The following is a 17,939-nucleotide window of genomic DNA, read 5'->3' on the forward strand; positions in this document are numbered from 1 at the left end:
CCCATCTGGTTATTGGAAGTCTGCTCGCTTGTCATCTCGGTAGCATGCTGTGCTTGTGCTTCCGTCCTTCTTGGTAGTCACTTCTTTGGAAGCAGACAGCCGAGCAGGCTACATGGCTCACAGCTTCTTGCTGCACTCTGTGTGTGTGGATGGCCACCGGCTGGGGGCTGGAGCTCCAAGCACCTTCCAGAGTGAGCCTGACCTGGGCATCCTGAGGCATAACGGTTTGTCAGACTTGGAGCAAGGCTTGAGAAGGAGAAGGATGCAAAGTGAGGATCTCAAGGCAAAATTTAGCCTGGAATTATTCTTTGTGTTGGGAATGCACAATCTCATCCTGACGGGCAAAAGGCATTGCCAGGGACACGTTGGATCAAGAACGCTCGCTGGAGGAGCGGGATGAATTGCTTAGGTGAAAGGAAGAAGGGTCAGAGGTCACAAACAGCAGCCTATGGAGATAAGCTTCCAAGGGTGCCAGCTTGGCCCATGAGGTACAGTTGTCTTGGGTTCATGGTGTGGTGTTCTCTGTGGGTAGTGGGGCAGCTGGGGTGAGGTGGAGTTAGTTCTGATGCTCAGATGTGTGACTGTCGAGCAGATGTTAGTGCTTTGAACCTCTGCTTTCATGAGGTTTACACCTGTTTCTTATCTTCTCTCGTGCTGTTGCCCAGCGTGCTCCAGAAGTGTAGTCCTCTGCTGCTTCCTGCTCCTGTCCCTGTAAATACAGAAATAAAGGACCCATCCGTATTGTCACCTTCCTTGAGTTACAGGAAAAGCAAATGACAGATGAGAACATACAGCTGTTGTCTTACTAGCTTTTTCATTAATTAATAAGCCAAACGGAGTATTTTACTAACTTAAATGGGTACAAGTTATCTTGTCTAATGTGCTTAGTCCCGATAATGGCCTCATAAAGTAGCAAACCTGTCCGAAGTATCAGCTGCAACCAGGAGAGCTGCGGTGTGCTTGCTCTGACAGCTGTCTGTTGTCTCTCAGGTGACAGGTGCAGCCCTGCAGTGGGTAGTTGAGGGGCAGTGTCCCCGTGCTCTGCCGCCCAGAGCAACTCGCTTCTGGAGTCTGTGTGTGGGACCAGTCAAACAGAGAATGTGGCAGCGAATGCCAGCAAGACCAAAGGGCAGAACCTTCCCAGAGGGAGAGCACTGTGTGCCTTTGCTGAATTGCTGGAGCACGTGCTCTCTGCGGTCAGGTTATCAGGTGCTGATGTGCATCCTGTCATGAACCAAGGAGGATTTTCCCTTCTTGCCTCCAGTGAGCTAACCATGCTCTGCTGCCTGCTCTTGGCTAGAGGGTCATGTTTCTAAATTCCTCCTTGAAACCTGCTGGGTGCCCAAACAGGATCGTTGCATTCTTCTGCATAGCTGGAAGTGAGACTTGGGAAGACCTCCGTTGAATTACCATTGCTGATTAGGAGAACGGTGTTTGACGTTGAAGCACATATACCAGCATGCTGCATTCCCAGCTGTTGGGGAAGGCTGCCATTACTCTTTTGTAAATACACTTTGGCTTGTAATGTGGAGCTCGAACAGCACCCCTAGAATCACTTCCTGAAATATAGGTATTGCTGAGTAATTGCAAAGGGTTCGCTCTTTCCCAATGACTTATTTTGTGTTTTTTGTTAACAAAAGCGAGCATGTAGTAAGTATAAATTGCTTCTTACATCAATGGAGTCTTACAAGCATATGCCATGTATTTCATTGGACATGGGCCTTAACAATGGAGTCTGTGCTGCGCTGTCTTTGCATTCAACAGCTGCATTTGAGAAAAAGCAGCTTTTGTACCATTCAGATCATAATGTAATCCCTTTTCTTCCCATTCTCCTTCAGATCCTGTCAAGATAGACTTCAGTGCACTCAATTAGGAGGGAAATGATGTGCAGTGAGATGCTTCTCTGCCTGGTCACTATTATTTTGAAGCATCAGAAGACAAAGTGTTTCAGAGGCCCTCGGTTGCTGACAAAAGACAGCAACCCTGACGATAAGCTTCAAGAAAAGGAAGTAAGAATAGCAGCTGGTGTTTGCAATAGAAGTTGTAGAGGTGGACAGGTGAGGTGCTGAGGATGAAGATGGAAGATTCAAGGCATACAAAACACCAGAGCTCTTGGCTGGCTGGAGACAGAGACCTGTGGATTTTGATGCACTGTGCAAGGCAGATTCAGAAGGGATGCCTGCCAAGTGATGCCTCTTCAGCTGGTGTTCCTTTGCTAGTGAACTTGCACGCTTCATTCTGATCGTCATCCTTTTTGGATCTTGAACGGCCTTGTGGCTTCATCTTGCTTGTGCAGTAGGAATCGGTCTGCATGCCCATGATGTGTTGGTTTTATCATAGGAAGTGTCGCCCTTCCTGATAATTAAACAATTTGATTATTTAGAGAAATAGTAGAACTTTCTTACCACGCAGATACTCCACTGCTTGAGTACCTGGCGTTGCTCTGAATCTGTGGAGCAGTTAACGAGGGACGCCGCTGGAATTCATTGTGGTCAACATGATTGGATTGAAGTGGTTTAACAGATGAGGAGGATTTGCTGCTTCAGCTCAGGGAAGTGTTGTAGGCAGCGAGCTTGCACGTGTTCAGCGTGTTGCATAGTCAATCTTCTGTACCTTTCATAGAGCAAGAGAGACGAGCAGAGTTCCTGAAGTGAGTAAAGAGCGCTTGGGAAGCTGTGGCTGACAGCATCTTTACCTGACTCTTAATTACCCCGTTCTTCCAACTGATGGCAGCCCAGTTGCTGCTTGTCGCTCAGAATGGTGGTAGCTCTTGTTGGCAGTGCTTCGCTGCAGAAGTAGGGCGTGAGTAATTCTCCACAGCTTTGGATTCTCTGTGCTCTGGATGGCTGTGCAGGGTAAAGTTAAGGTCCCGAAGTGTGGATTTAAGACCCCCGTGCTTGGTTTAGTTTACCGAATTAACCGATCAAGGTAACAACAGCAGGTGGGCAGGATTGCTGACTGTTGGCAGAGTATGAGAAGAAAAACACAGGCTTTGTGGAGCGTTTGCTCTATGAGGACACTCGGTCACACTATCTGTCCCTAAAATATCTGATCCTGGAGCATTTTGGTGCTAAGCAGCTGCTTGTCAGTAGTTGTGTCATTGAGGGAATATTAACAAAAGCTGCTTCAGTGGAAATCAGAGTTGTAATAGTTGTTGAGACTTTAAAAGCAATCGAAGTGGGGGGAAAAGAAAAAGCGTGCTCTGTAACCAAATTGCTTCTAATAATAGTCTATCTGCCAGGGTCTGTATTTTCCGCTTCTACTCTTCGTATTTTGAAGGCTCGGAAAAATGCTTTCAATCAGTTGAGTCTCACCCTGTGTTTTGGAAAACAGCTTGGTCTTTGATTTGGGAGAAGTGCCAGAGGCCTTGCCTCTTTCCACTGTGTGATAGTGCAAGGAAAATCATAGATTCCCCTCCAATGGCAGTAGAATATTTGCTATCTAAGTGGGCAGGGAAAGGTAATAGCTCTCTCTTTTCTTTCTTCTGAAGTCTGCCTTCTTATTGCAGCTTCTTCTTCCATTTTGTTAACAGGATGCCCTGTTGAATACAGTGTTTTTCCTTCAGCTGCTTCCTTGCAAGCACTTCAGCTGCCACCAAACGAGACTGGCAGTGCAGTGGTACCCCTGCTTGGCAGGGAAGCTGCATGTGCTTCAACACGTGTGGGTGCCTGGTTGATGCTTCTTGCCAGCCTACAGTAGATGGGCAGCCTCACCCGGCTGTGGAAGCAGTGTTCGCTACCCAGCAGTAGATTGTTGTGGTTCATTACTTAGCTTAGGATGGTGCCCTTCTGTTATGCACCTTTCTGAAGCTTCTGCTGCTTGTGGTGGGAGGCCGTTCTCTGTAGTTCTAGGCAACCGTGCGCATGATGAAGCGTTTTTTGCTATAAGCTGAAATGTTTCAGCTCCACATTGGGTATGCATTTGGCCTTTGCTCTTGGAGGCATGAGGAAGGGGTAGCTGAAAATTGTTGCAGAGGAAGCTTGGTTTAGTGATAGTTTGTCCAACTTACTGTGCGAGTCTTCCCTTCTCACCCACTGTCAAGCACCTCTTTAGGGCGGAATGAACTGTGGAATGGCAGCCCAGACTTGGTTTGGAGTTACCTTGTGATCAGGTTCAGTACTGTTGTGTTAGAGAAAAGAGCAATGGGATGAACTGAGTTACAGCTGAGCAGGGGAGGCAGGGGCTTCCAGCTGCTCTCACTTGTGCAGGCTCTCTGGGGTTTGTTGGGGTATCTGAAAGAATTGAAGCTTTTGTCACGAGATGTTTTTAGGCTGTTCTTGTGGTAATTTCCCTTATCGCAAGATAGATGTGTTGGTGCGTGTGGGAGGGAGGGGTGGGTTCTGCCAGTATTGAAGGGAGAGGTGAAATGCGTAGATAAGAATCTTATCTAAACATCGCTACACTTCAGAAGTTGTTTCTCTGTGTTTATCGGGTGTGCTCCTGTGGTGGGTCTTTGGGTGGGGGGGGCGGCCTGCTTGTTCTAATTTTGTCTCTGAGCCACCTCTCAGGAGGATGGAAGCCTCCCCTTATCCAGCAGGGCGATCTCCTCTTTGGAACCTGGCCGTGTGGCAGAGCCTCTAGTAGGTGTTCTTACTTCATGCCTTCTTAGCAAATCCTGCCTCTTGCCCGCCTTGTGTCACACTCCTGGACATGGTGATCACAGCCCTCAGCTGCAGCCAGCCCGAGCCCAGCCTTGGTGCGCTGCAGATGACAGGCCTTGTGCCCCTTGTGCACCTGGCTTTCCTTTCATTTTCCTTGTTGGACTGATTGTTTCCTTGCTTTTGGCTGTACGACTTTGAATCCTAAATGATACTAAATCTCACTTTAGCTTCATTGCTGAACGCTTACTGTCTCTGTAGTAGAGATAAACTGTGCCGGCAAGCCACAATACCTTGTGCTCTGCTCTGGCACAGCTCAGTGGTGCCAGAAGACGGCAGCCTTCAAGGAGAATGTTGTAACTGCTCCCCAAACATACATGCTTAGGAAAAAAATGTTTGGAACTTTATCTCCTGAACTAGGAGTAGGTTATCGTTGTTGACTCTGCTTTGGCTGACTATGGATAATGTTTCAGGTCATGGCCTGATGTGGTATTTGTTTGTTCTTATTCCTATAGATTGACAGACAGAAAGGGTTTGAAGTCTACCATCTGTTTTCTAAGCAAGGGGGAAAGCAGAGTGATTTCTCATCACTCAGGCTTATCACATTATGTATTTGTACCGCCTGGTTGACTTGGTAATTTAGTATTTCTAAAACACAGAATGCTGTAGTAACCTGTGGGGATAACCTAACGGGAATATGTTCAGATCTGCCTTAGAACAAGAGAACGTCTTGCAGGCAGCTTGGATCCAGTGATCTTTGCAGAAAAAATTCTCTTAATTTGTGATGTGAGACCGGCCCAGGATGGCACGGTGTGACAGGCACCAGTGCTTGAATTGTAGGCCGTGCTGGAGGCCGCTGGGCGTGCTGTTCCCCAGGTGCCTCTGGCAGTGCCCGCTGTGTGTTACTGGGAGAAGGAAACCACTGGCATAATGGAAATGCTTTCCTTGGTCAGGGAGAGCTTCGCCTGTTCTATTTCTGCCCATGTTTTCAAGTTAAAAAGCAGTAAAGTTGGAGGTGTTTTTTAAGACTTAATGGATCAGGGTGTGCAACCTGCAAAAGCTAAACGATCAGCCACGTTTCATTCCCAGTAGCAGCTCTGTGAGCAGCGGAGCTGTGCCTAGACATGAAGTGCTCCAACTAATGAGTGCCTCAGCGAGCAAGTGGATTTCTATTTGAGGCTGTCGTGTGTTTGAACTTTGTAACATTTAATTCTTGCTATGACTGCAAACAGGAATGAGAACTCAGCTGTGAAATTAAATAATTATGGCAGCAGAATTTGAGTACAGACATGGGCTTAATATTTGGATGAGACAAATTGTCGGGTTTTGGCTTAAGGTGGTTCTGCTCTTCTGTCAGCGATTGGGAGATCTGGAGGCGTTTTGAGTTGAATGCAGTGGGAATGGTAAAATGATTAAATGAAAGCTTGAAAAGTGTTGCGAAAGTCAGCAACCAGCTTGCCCTGCCATAATATTTGCCACCAGACTGAGATTCAACCACCTGTTGGTTTTAGGCTCTTGGAGTGCTGAGCTTTGCACGCCTGAATTTCCAACAGGTTGAAAGCGTGCTTCTGTTCACTGCAGAGATGCATCGAAAGGCTGGCCTGCAAACTGGCTATGGAAGTTTAAATGGCCATGTGGAAAAATACATGGGTAAGCTGACCCCTCGGGGGAGCCGAGCAGGAGTGTGCCTCCATGGGTTTACCCGGGGCAGAATCTGCAGACACTGGTGACATACGTGGAGATGTGTGGGGACTGAACTTCCAAAGCCTCACGCTGCTGAATGCCAGCTTTCTTCAAGTGTTCCCGTTCTGCCTTCTAAACTAGAGTCTATCAGGTTTCTGATATTAAATATTGCAGCAGTTTGGGTGTGTTTAAATGTTTGAAGTTTGTGTTTCTATCAAGCGTAAGCATTTCAGTTCTGTGTGGTGTGCCTTAGCGAAGGTGCAAAGCACACATTCCTCGATGGAGTTTCCTGAGCAGTTCTACTCATCCTTCTGTCATATTTGCAAGGTTGGGGAAGAGCAAAAGTAACGTACAAGTTGTTCTCATTTGTCCAGGTTCAGGTGCAAGTCCATCCTAAACTGTCCTCTACCGAAGATGCGTTGCAGTACGTGGAGGAGCTAATTCTCCAGTTGCTGAATATGTTGTGTCAAGCCCAGCCAAGAAGTTTTCTGGATGTAGAGGTACCGTGTTTATTACAAATCTGATCTCCGTCTTGCAACTTAATTTGAGCTGCTGTATGAAAAGTTAATATAATAATGATCTCACAGTGTAAAAGCAAACACTTGGTATAAGAGGGAAAAGTACTAATTGTTTGTTTATGTAACAGAACCTTCAGCTTGAAACCTCTGCTGAGTTACCTAACAGGTGATTTTCCCATCAGTTGCCTCTGTGGTTTGGTGTGCAGTAAAACTGTATCTGTGGTCCACGTTACTGTGTAGCAGTTGGGAAGAACAACTTCTGAGCATGAAGCTAAAAGCTAACTTGTTCCTTTAAAAAGGCTTTCGTTCACTCTCCCCAGTACTGCATGCCCACTACACTTGCGTGGTCTGAGACCTCACTGCTTTCTCAGCCTGTTGATATTGGCTGGTACCCACTCAGAAATTGGAACTAGAATAATTCAATCACTTGTCAGAATGAGATGAAGAACACTTCTTTGTATAGAAATGTCTTTCCTTGTAATTCTTTTGTCAAAGATTTGCAGTCTGATATTTGAGAAGAGGTATCTTATCTTCATTTAAGATACAAGCAATTTAGTTATGTCCTAAGCCCATGAATATCTTGGTAGCCCTTTGTGCTTGGCTGTAGTTTGAATACTGCTGATGTGCTGCAGACTCCATTTGTAGTGAGCACGTTGGTGTCCAGCACCTGGGGGCTGTGCCGTGTTAGGTTGCTAAACAAGATGCAACTTCCTTGCTTTCTGAGGGAAGCGTAGAAGAGAAGTGCAGGCACCACACTGACAGGTATGTGGGGGCTGAGGAGCTAACAGCCTAGAAGAAAATCCACCGAGCTGTCTCAGAGCTCAAGATTCACGAGTTCTGTATGTTTATGGAGCAGAACCATCAGCATAAAACCTGCTGAGTTACCTAAGAGGTGTTTTTCCCATCGGTTGAACTTGTTGTTCAGTGCCCAGTAAAACTGTCAGTGTGAGCTGTCTTACTGCGTAATAGCTGGTCATAGATTTCATCCTTCCTTTTCTGAATGCTGACTCCCCAGTGGTGGTCAGGATCCCCTCTCACGGCTGGCCTGTTTTGCAATGTTCTTCTGGTCGGCGGAGGTTTGTGGGAGGTTGCATCAAGTGTTTTTGTTGCTGCTGTTTAAAACGCAGCATTAAATGGAGCATTGCTTTAAGATTCCTAATGATCGTCCAATCGAGCCCTTAGGATGAGAAATAGAAGAACTGAAGATGATCAAGCAATTTCAGTTTTCCCCCCTTTGTGTTTATATGTGATGATGCTGTCTTTAATTACATGGTCATACACGTTTGCTTTTCCCTCGGGTGACCTTCGTTCTTCAGTCAGCAGTCTGAGCTGTGTTAGGGGATTGGTTTGGTGTTAGACAGCAGATGAGTTGTTGGGTTTTTTTGTACAGCGTCTCAGTTTTCCTTTTGCAGAAGCGTTATAATGAAGGAAGGAAAAAAAGATAGAAGTCTGTACTTCAGAGAGTTGGCTGTTATCTTTACAGAGCTGTAATCTGTCCCATATGGTTTTTTGGAAACTTTTTGTTTGTGTAATTCGCCCTTTGTAGTGGTCATAAATTTCATCTTCCTCGTTTCATGGTTGCTCAAATTGGGGTCATATTTACGTAAGCCAGAGCTCGCAATTGTAACAGTCATTGGGAACAGTGGTCTGAAAAAATGGGATGTGCAGTTATCTGGAGCAGTTAGATTTCTGACACCTTTGTTTAAGCACTAGGATGAAACACGGTCCTGTATTTAAATGCTGGATGATCAGGCATATGTCTGGTGAGGAAACTGCATACAGAGTCAACTTAATTCCGGTGCTTCTCAAATGTCAAGCACTAGATTTTCTTTGTTGATGGTTGTTTGGTACAGCATCATGAATTCAGTGTGGAGCATGTGCCCCAAACAATAGGAGTTCCAGCTTTTATAGTCAAAATACTGACATTAATAGACATTTATCTTTTAAGTAGTGGAAAGCAATTTCATGATGTAGTAAAATTGCTAAGGTCACTGGGATAATGTGTTTACCCTTTAGTCCTTCTCTTTCTTTTATTTAAGGATCGTGTTCAGAAGAGCTTTCCCCATCCTATTGATAAGTGGGCAATAGCTGATGCCCAGTCTGCCATTGAGAAACGAAAACGAAGAAATCCGTTATCTCTCCCCGTAGAAAAAATCCATCCTTTATTGAAGGTAAGTTGTGATGTCGTCTTGCTTTCGGAATGCAATTGGAAGTTGACAGCTTTGTTTGGTGTGATTTCTGTTTGTTGCCTGAAATGTAAACAAAAAAAGCCCAACGACGTGTGTTCCTTTCAATATAATTAAATTTTCAGTGTTTCCAGTTCAGTTAATTGCATATAATTCTTTTATTTACACATCTAAGGATATTTTTGGAAAGTTCTTGATTGTTTTTTGAGTCATGCTAAATATTAACCAGATTTGTAGCAAATGAGCGCATGGCTTTCTTTATCCACTAGAGAGTGCACTAGCTTTCAAGGAAGGCTTCTGGGTCAGTTCTTTGCTGTGGTCACTAAGTAGCTGATAGAGCAGCATCTACAGTGATGCTGTTTGTTTACTTGGCCTACAGACTGTTGCATTACTATTGCTAAAATAGACTGTATGTTGTGAATGTCAAGTAGAGTCTTAAACTTGCACCATAGGCTACAGTTACAAATTGTATATTTGAACACCTGAATAACATGGAATGTTTGGTGGTTTTTTTGTTTTGTTTTTTTCCTTTCAGGAGGTTCTAGGTTACAAAATCGACCACCAAGTGTCTGTTTACATAGTGGCAGTATTAGAATACATTTCTGCAGACATACTAAAATTGGTTGGGAATTACGTACGAAATATAAGGCATTATGAGATTACAAAACAAGATATTAAAGTGGCAATGTGTGCTGATAAGGTAAGCTTAACTCTTGTTTTTCATGTTAAAGGAACATTTAAGTTGAATTTTAAGAGGACAATATCTATTCCTTATTGAGTAAGCAGTGTGGTACTTTTAAATGAAGAAATTGCTGCGGTAAAATATTGTTCCAGTAATGCAACAAAGCTACTGAAAAGCTAATTGAGTTACAGATCTGTTACTTGTGCTTATTTACGGTTAAGTGTCTCTTTTGATATTGCTTGCCTAATCCCAGCAATGTGTGAATGCTTTAAAAGCTGTGAAGCAGCACTGACTTCAACATTTCACATTCCTTGGCAGTAATAGTGGGTCCTGCTTTTCTTCTTTGTATCTTGGAGAAAAGAAGGCTGAATTGAAGCATGGGTACTTTCCCAAAATAAGACCGTATTGCAGTGTTTCTGTGGTTAAAAACAGACCAACGTAGGCATCTCTGTTTCTCTGTAGGCATCCGTACCTTTATCACCAGGTCATCTTTCCTGTGGTTTCAGAAGAGTCATTAGATTCAGGCAGTATTTACCTCTTTATGCAGTGATCCAGCAGTGCTGGAGAACAGGCCATTGTGTTTCAGATGCCTTCGCACTCTGGTTTCTGTGGCCACCTCACCAGCATCTTGAATTTTCCGTTGTTTAAAAAAAACAAAGCCTGAAGTTAGTCCTTTAACAGATGGGTCTTGAGAGACGCTCATATTGCTGCAGTCCTGTGGATGCTTTGTCTAGGACTATGGTAATCAGTATCTTTGGTTGGGTTTGCCTCTTCTTCAATGGATGCTTTTGTTTTGTTCATGCTTGGGTTTTTTTTTCCATCTTGCTTCCATCTTCGTCTCAAGAGGAAAGAAAGGGGTTTTGTGAGGCTGTGAAGAGTCAATTATTAGTCAGGACAGTTGTCTTGGTCATTTGGTCTTAACTTTTGGATTCACCCTCCTGGGTTGTTACGGCAGTGTTTGGAGCCGTGTGCTTGAATATAGAATAGGAACAATGCTGTTGCTGCACGTGTCTCTGTACCCTGGGCAGGAATGGGTGATGAGCAGAAGAGGCTAATTGGGAAACTGCATTGTGCACTCATACATTGGAGTAAGTCTCTTTAATATATACACAGAAGAAGCTTTTGGGAGCTCTGAAGTGGGCATGTCGATTTACTGTCTCAGTGGAATAAGCCACTGGCAGGTATTTCCATGATGTTTTCTTTTCCAGCCACATCAAGGACCTTTAGGTTCCTGCTGCCAGTGTGTGCACTCTGCTTTTCTTTTTTTAACAAAACAACCAAAAGTTTGTCGTCTTATGTCTCTTTTCCAAATGCTTTCGCACTTCTGTTGGTGCCACCTGGCCATCTGAAAAATTCTACTTTGTGTAAAAAAAGAAAAAAACAACAACAAAACCACAGAGCAAACAAAACCGCACACAAAAAACCGTCACCTGCATTAGAATGCAAGCTATTTTTATTTGACTGTCTGCTCGTGCTTCTCTAAGTGATTCCAATTCAGCAGAACTGAGGAGCTGTTAGGACAAATCAAAACGCTGTGTGGGCAGGTATCCATCACAGGTAACGGGGTTCTTTGTTAAAGTCACAAATGGGTTTCTGTTAAAGCCAAAGGTGAAGAGCCGAAATGCACATGCTTCTTCATAATATTGCATCTTTTAGAATCTTAGGCTGTGTAGGCTTATTCAGTGTTACAGAACGTGACTAAATGCTAACACCTCTGTGCTTCAGAGGACTTGTAGAGCAGTGATTGATTTTAGGACCACGTTCTGAAACCTGCCAAGACTGGCCTGAGTGACGGGGTTCTTCAGAAAGTTGCAGTGCAAATATTGACTTGCAGATTCATAATAGTGTGTGTTGCTTTCATTATGCTCAACCAATCGCAGAACAGTATGCACAAACACTGCTGCCGGTTAGTTTGATTTTAGTGGAAATAATTTTATTTTCTGAAAACTTACCGGTAGATCTTGAAAAGAAGTTCTGTCACTTTATGGCTTTCTCCCTCTTTGCTGCCTAGGTGTTAATGGATATGTTCCATCAAGATGTAGAAGATTTAAGTGCACTAACTTTATCTGACGAGGAGCCCTCCACTTCAGGGGAGCAAACCTATTACGACCTAGTGAAGTCATTTATGGCAGAAGTTCGGCAATATATAAGGGAACTTAATCTCATTATCAGAGTCTTTAGAGAGCCATATGCCTCCAACTCCAAACTATTTTCATCTCATGTAAGTATTGTGTTTAAATAAATATGTGTGTATATAACATAATCTGTAAATGCTTAACTAGATTCATACAACTTAACTCTTGTCCAGTTTAACACATCCATAGCAGAGAAACCACTTCCCTTGAGTTCTGAAATGTGAGTTGTAAATGCTTGTGAGGAAACATCTTTCTGTAGAAGAAATCATTCAATTTTGTGTGTTCACTTGCAGGAAGGACGAGTTAAAGGTTGGTCAGTGCTCTCTGCCATGTTAGATTCATTGTAAATGCTTATATTTTTATATGTACATATACAAAGTCATTGTTTTAAAAATAAATGCTATGATTTTATATTTCAAAAGTTATCTACACAATATTGATTCTAAACTCTTGTTCTGATTAAGGAAATGTTTAATTCTCATATTCTAACAGAGTTGTTTTGTACATAACATTGTATCTCAAATTATGTCCAGTTCCTCATTGATTTTTGCCTGTTTCTGTTGCCTTGCAGGATGTTGAAAATATATTTAGTCGTATATCAGACATTCATGAACTTAGTGTAAAGTTATTGGGTCATATAGAAGACACTGTTGAAATGACAGATGAAGGTAGTCCTCATCCGTTAGTAGGCAGCTGTTTTGAAGATATGGCTGAGGTAAGAAAATACTGATTTTTCTGTTGCTGTTGTTAATCATGTGGACTTTAAGGATTTGCACATAGGTGCTAAGTGCATGTCTGTCAAGGTGCCTTAATTTAGATTTTGGATTACTTCTTCTAACCCTCCCCCAGCTGTGAGTAAACTATTCTTCTAGTGTGCATTCACCTTTATAGTCTTAGTCTTCAGTCTTTGTAGGCTGTTTAACCTTTAGTAGGAGTAGGAGGAACAAAAAAGCAACAGCCCAGTGAATAGATTTCAACAGCAGAGTGAAGCAAGGGCTTCTTTGCCAGCAGGTGTCCTGAGGTGGTGAGGAGGACTATTACACTAGGCTTGCTAGGGGATAGAAACTGAAGCTTGCAGATGGAGGGAATTACAGAGGAAGGTCTTCAAAAGGAATGTTGTGGCTGAGCTTCTGCAAAAATTTACCAATCAAAGCCTTCTTTAGCAAGGAGTTATTACCACAGACCCTGTTGCTTCTGGGAAAATAACCATGCTGACATCCACCGGGAGGACAAGTTACTGTGGTCAAAGTAGTTCAGGAGGTTTCTGCAGGTCATGAGAACTGATATGGGTTTGACAAGTGGAGTGTTTGATGAATGAGGAACTGGTTGTGAGATTATACCCAGAGAGTGGCGATCAGTGGCTCAATGTCCAAATGGAAATCAGTGACAAGTAGTGTCTCTCAGAGTTTAGTACTGGTACTTAGACTCTTTAACATCTTCATCAGTGACATCAGCAGTGGGATTGAGTGTAAACTCATCAGGTTTGCAAATGACACCAAGCTGTGTGGTATCACTGCACCTAGATGGGATGCAATTCAGAAGAGATCTAGACAGGCCTCCAGCACTGGGCACAGGTGAACCTTATGAGATTTAAGTGCAAAGCCCAGAGCAAGGTCTTGCACCTGGGCTGTGGTGAATCCCATAGTTAGTACAAGCAGGTTAGTGTAAGGATAGAGCACAGCCTTGCAAAAAAAAGCCTGGGGGTACTGATGGATGACAGCTGGATATGAGGCAGCCATGTACCCTCACAACCCAGAAAGCCAACTGTATCCAGCTAAGCTCCACAGAGAATGTCCAACCTGAATTATTCCACGAGTCATTTTACATAAAGCTTGACAGTACTGGTTCATCTCTATGTTTTAGAATAACTAGGCAAACAAATCTCTCCAATGTAGTGTATGTATTTTCTTTCAGAAATAAGTTTAGTTGTTAAATCAGTTTGCTGTTTTTTCATAGGAACTAGCGTTTGATCCATATGAATCGTATGCACAAGATATTTTGCGACCTGGTTTTCATGATCATTTTCTAAGTCAGTTATCAAAGCCAGGAGCAGCATTTTATTTACAGGTAACTTTCTTTTTAGCAAGCATTACTGTTATTATTATTACATTATACTGTTGCTTCGATACATTTGTTGTTTTAAGACTGAAACTTATTTCTTTTCTAGTCAATAGGTGAAGGCTTTAAAGAAGCCGTCCAGTATGTTCTACCCCGGCTGCTCCTTGCCCCTGTTTACCACTGTCTTCATTATTTTGAACTACTAAAAGTAAGATCATTGCGTCACTGAATATCATTTTCCATGTTGGATGATTTGGGGGATCAGTTAGATGTAAAAAATGTTACATGTAAATAATTTGAATGAAAGGCAGTCTGTATGTGATCTGGTGCGTACTAGAGCTGTTCTACACCTGCTAATGCTTTTTGTGTTGAATTATCAAGTCAGTTTTAATTCAGAAATCAATAGGGATGTAGGTGCTTATGTTCTTGGAATGATAGTTTAAACAGTGTTGGAAGATAATGACATATGGCTGTATCACAAAATGCTTGAGACTTTCTCAAGCTGACATTTTGCACAGTTAAGACTGCAGTAAGATTTGTTCTGTTTAGACTTTATTCTCGTGAAATGGTGACCTTGCAATGCGCATCCTATGATGGGTGGGTATATAAGTGTTTTCCTTCCTTCCTTCCCAGGAAGGCTTAGTTGAATTTTTTGCAGTGAGACCTCACATTACTGTTGCCATACCAAAGAGTGGATAGTACGCACATGTATGGGAAGTAGATATGGAACGTTTTTAGGAGCGATTTATTAATTAATCCATAATAGTAATCGTGGGAGCATTATGAGTAAACTTTTCAAGTAAAATCTCCATATTGACTTAATCTAAATTCCTGAAGGATACAGCGTTTCAAACTTCTTCATGTTCATTGTGTGGGGTGGTTTGGCTCAGAAGTTACAAGGAAGATGTGGAAGTTTATTTGGTTGTCTTGAGAAATAACCAAGTAGGTCATTTTTAAAACTGTAAACATAGTCTCAACACCCTCTTTACTGATTTAGGTTTAAAGTACAGTTTTAGCATGTAGTTCATCTCATATAACTTAAAAATTATTTTTTTTGAGACTTTTGCTCAATTTGTTTTTCCAGCTTATGGGTTTGTTCCAGTTTTTCAGATGACTTCAACATTTTAAACATTTCCTTTTCTGACTGTTCATAAGAAGGGAGGTCTGATGCAGCTTGTATATGTTCTGTATTAAAGAAACCTACATAGATACGGTCCCTCTGTTCATAATTCTATTGTATAGTCTTAAAATGTACTACCTCATTGCTTTGCATGCTTCTACATGAATGTAGCATTGTCTTATGTAATAGACGTGGCATAAATTAATGCCACCTGAAACAAGCATCCTGTGTTAGCTCTTGCCACTGGTGATTTCAGTGCAGGAAAGGGTGTATATGCTTAGGAAAGGAAGGAGGAACAGCTCGTATTCCATCTCTTGTAGGGCAAACTGGGTTCTCAGATAAGCCCAGCTCCAAGGGGTTGTTGGTCCTTTCACAACTCCATACCTGTGCTTCATGTGAAACTCTTCCCTTCTCTCCCTGTATCTCCTATAGAAATGATACTGTTGAGTTGTATTTTGTTCAGTGTGTGGTAATAACTTCACAGGCTTTCTTCACTGTGATCTGCCAGATGGGATACATGTGATAGACAGTGATGGACAGTAAGTGCATGTGAATCGAGACAGCAGCTTTCATGGCAGTAGTTTCATCTATCAGTACATAAGTGCATGCAGCATATGAATACCTCCCTCAAACAGTTTCTGCTGGCAATTTTTGCTCTTACATCTGAAATCTTCAGACAGATTTCAGCTCGATTATATTTAAAAATGGCCTAAATTGCTGCAGAAGGGTGCAAAAGGGAATTGTTCAGTTGTATAATCCTGCCATTTCATTGACATAAGGTTGTACTGAATTACTTTCTATGGTAAGAATCCTGATTTAGTGTTGGTAAAGCGTATCTGTGAATAATTAAGATACATGCTACAAAAAGGGGTCTCTCGAGATGAGGAAACAAAATATTGGTGGAGTATTGTATGTAGTGGGAAAAATGTTTTCTTTGAATATGAGATTCTGAAGGACAAAGGGGTTGGCATTTTTCTTGGAGCATGTTGTCAAATCTCACATGCTTTAAAGTTACCTGTTTAAAATGCATCTCAAAGTCACCCACTAACAATTCAGACTACAAAAAATGCAGTTTCTCTCCACTGATGTTTATCGTGTTTAGAAACAAAAGCCCTCCTGAAGCTTGGCAGAGCACCAGGAGCACACAAATACACCTTCTATTTTTGGCCGAAGCTCTTTGCTATAACTTTGGAAAATCAGCACATGACCAAGGGCTGCGCTCTCCTTCAAAAAGCCTAAAAATCCCCAAAAGTTTATGTAAGAAATTAAGCAAATAAAATAACAACATCTTGTGAGACTGTGCCTATGTGCAAATTTGCAGATACAATGAATGGGCTTTTCTAGATGTTAACTCATATCTGTAATAACGGAGTGGTCCAGGTACTGCGATATCCAGGACCTTGAATTACTGAAGATGCTTACAAGGTTAAGTTGAATTGTGCACTGTTTGAGATACTGAGAATTTGTGTGTGTGTGTGTGTGTGTGCGTGTGATGTTCTTTCCATCTTTTTGGTAAATGGAAGATTATTTTGCAATTCATTTTTGTCTAAAAGCACATCTAAATTTTGCTTGGATAAAATAAGACAGGAGAGCTCTGTGGATGTTTGTGCAAGTACAGACTTGGCTACTATGACTTGAGTATGGGAATTTGTCTTTTAAGTATTTTTAACTTTGAATTCTAACTGTTAGAAGCTTAAATTTGCAGGGTGCTTCCATTTCTACAATAGCGTTTTGTGGTTATTATTTTTATTTTTCCCCAAAACGTTTTTCTTAAATAATTTGCTAATCTTGACTGGCTATTCAGCTTGACTGGAAGTTCTCTTCAGTTGAACTCTTTCTTGTCTTCCTCTTTCGCTGTATTAATGTATCTTTAAAGGAATAGTCTGGTTTGGCAGGGCCTTCCAAGGTAAGGAACCACTTCTCTAGTACGGAGGAAGAGGATCACAGGGATGTGAGCTGGCAGCCTGCTGAACATGAGCCAGCATTGTGCCTAGGTTGGGAAGGCCAATGGCAGCCTGACTTGTATCAGCGATAGTGCAGCCAGCAGGAGCAGAGCGCTCTTTGTCCCCCTGTACTCAGCTCTGGTGAGGCTTTGTCTCAAGTGCTGTGTTCAGTGCTGGGCCCCTCACTGTAAGAAAGCCACTGAGGGTTTAGTGGACAATACTGGTAGTAGATGGACGGTTGGACACGATGAGATTATCTTGGAGGTCTTTTCCAACCTTAATGATTCTGTGATAACACATAATTAAGTTGGTGATATGATCTATACCTGGGCTGGATTACCTTGGTATGGAGAATTGCTGAGTTCTAATAGTTGATCTTTGGCAGTCTGTTAACTTTTTACAGTGCCTGCAATTACAATTTGTTGTCCTGAAATATTGTCTGTGTTGCTTATATTTAGAGCTGTCAGTGTAATTATAGGTTCTGTTGTCTGCTGTGCTTCTTTCCAAGCACAGTAGCTTGTACATACAATATTGTTTTGAAAGTAAAAGAGCAAAAATATTACTGTTTTGCATGTATTTGTATATTTAACTACAGACGGGAGCAAAATTATTTTACTTCTATTAAAGGTAACATGCAGTTTTGTGTTTCTGCAACAGCTGATGAGTTACGTGCTGGGGAGAACACATAGCTTGATGCAGCTGTGGGTGATAGGGTCTGCATGGTGTATGAGTGTCTGGGAGGACAAAAGATGGGGCGATGTCAAAATAGGTCTCAAGTCTGGTGTGGCTTCCTGGAATGTAACAGTAGGTGGGGGGGGGGGGGGGGAAAGCTACTTCTTTGTATTGTGAAGCTATGAAAACTTAAGTCACAATGAAGATGTAAATTATTTCTGAAGCGTTACACTGATGCTGAGCTTGTTCCTGTCATAGGAGTTGGAGGTACATGCAGGTAAATGAAGCTCTAGTTCTTCTGTAGCTCTTTGTGGTTGCCTTGATGACATTTCTCTTGCTTTTCT

The 17,939-nt window shown here is 42.4% G+C and overlaps 1 protein-coding gene across 1 annotated transcript in view; it reads left to right on the forward strand.

Moving 5' to 3' along the window:
• SOS1 (SOS Ras/Rac guanine nucleotide exchange factor 1) overlaps positions 1-17,939 on the forward strand; it is a 41,958-nt gene that overhangs the window by 994 nt on the left and 23,025 nt on the right. The window contains exons 2-8 of the mRNA XM_072333067.1: positions 6,656-6,781; positions 8,839-8,970; positions 9,521-9,685; positions 11,679-11,888; positions 12,374-12,517; positions 13,759-13,869; positions 13,970-14,068. Of these exons, the coding sequence (XP_072189168.1) occupies positions 6,656-6,781; positions 8,839-8,970; positions 9,521-9,685; positions 11,679-11,888; positions 12,374-12,517; positions 13,759-13,869; positions 13,970-14,068 (987 nt within the window). The remainder of the gene's footprint in view (positions 1-6,655; positions 6,782-8,838; positions 8,971-9,520; positions 9,686-11,678; positions 11,889-12,373; positions 12,518-13,758; positions 13,870-13,969; positions 14,069-17,939) is intronic.

The sequence above is a fragment of the Excalfactoria chinensis genome, chromosome 3, assembly GCF_039878825.1.
Source record: "Excalfactoria chinensis isolate bCotChi1 chromosome 3, bCotChi1.hap2, whole genome shotgun sequence".
In the NCBI taxonomy this organism is placed as follows: domain Eukaryota; kingdom Metazoa; phylum Chordata; class Aves; order Galliformes; family Phasianidae; genus Excalfactoria; species Excalfactoria chinensis.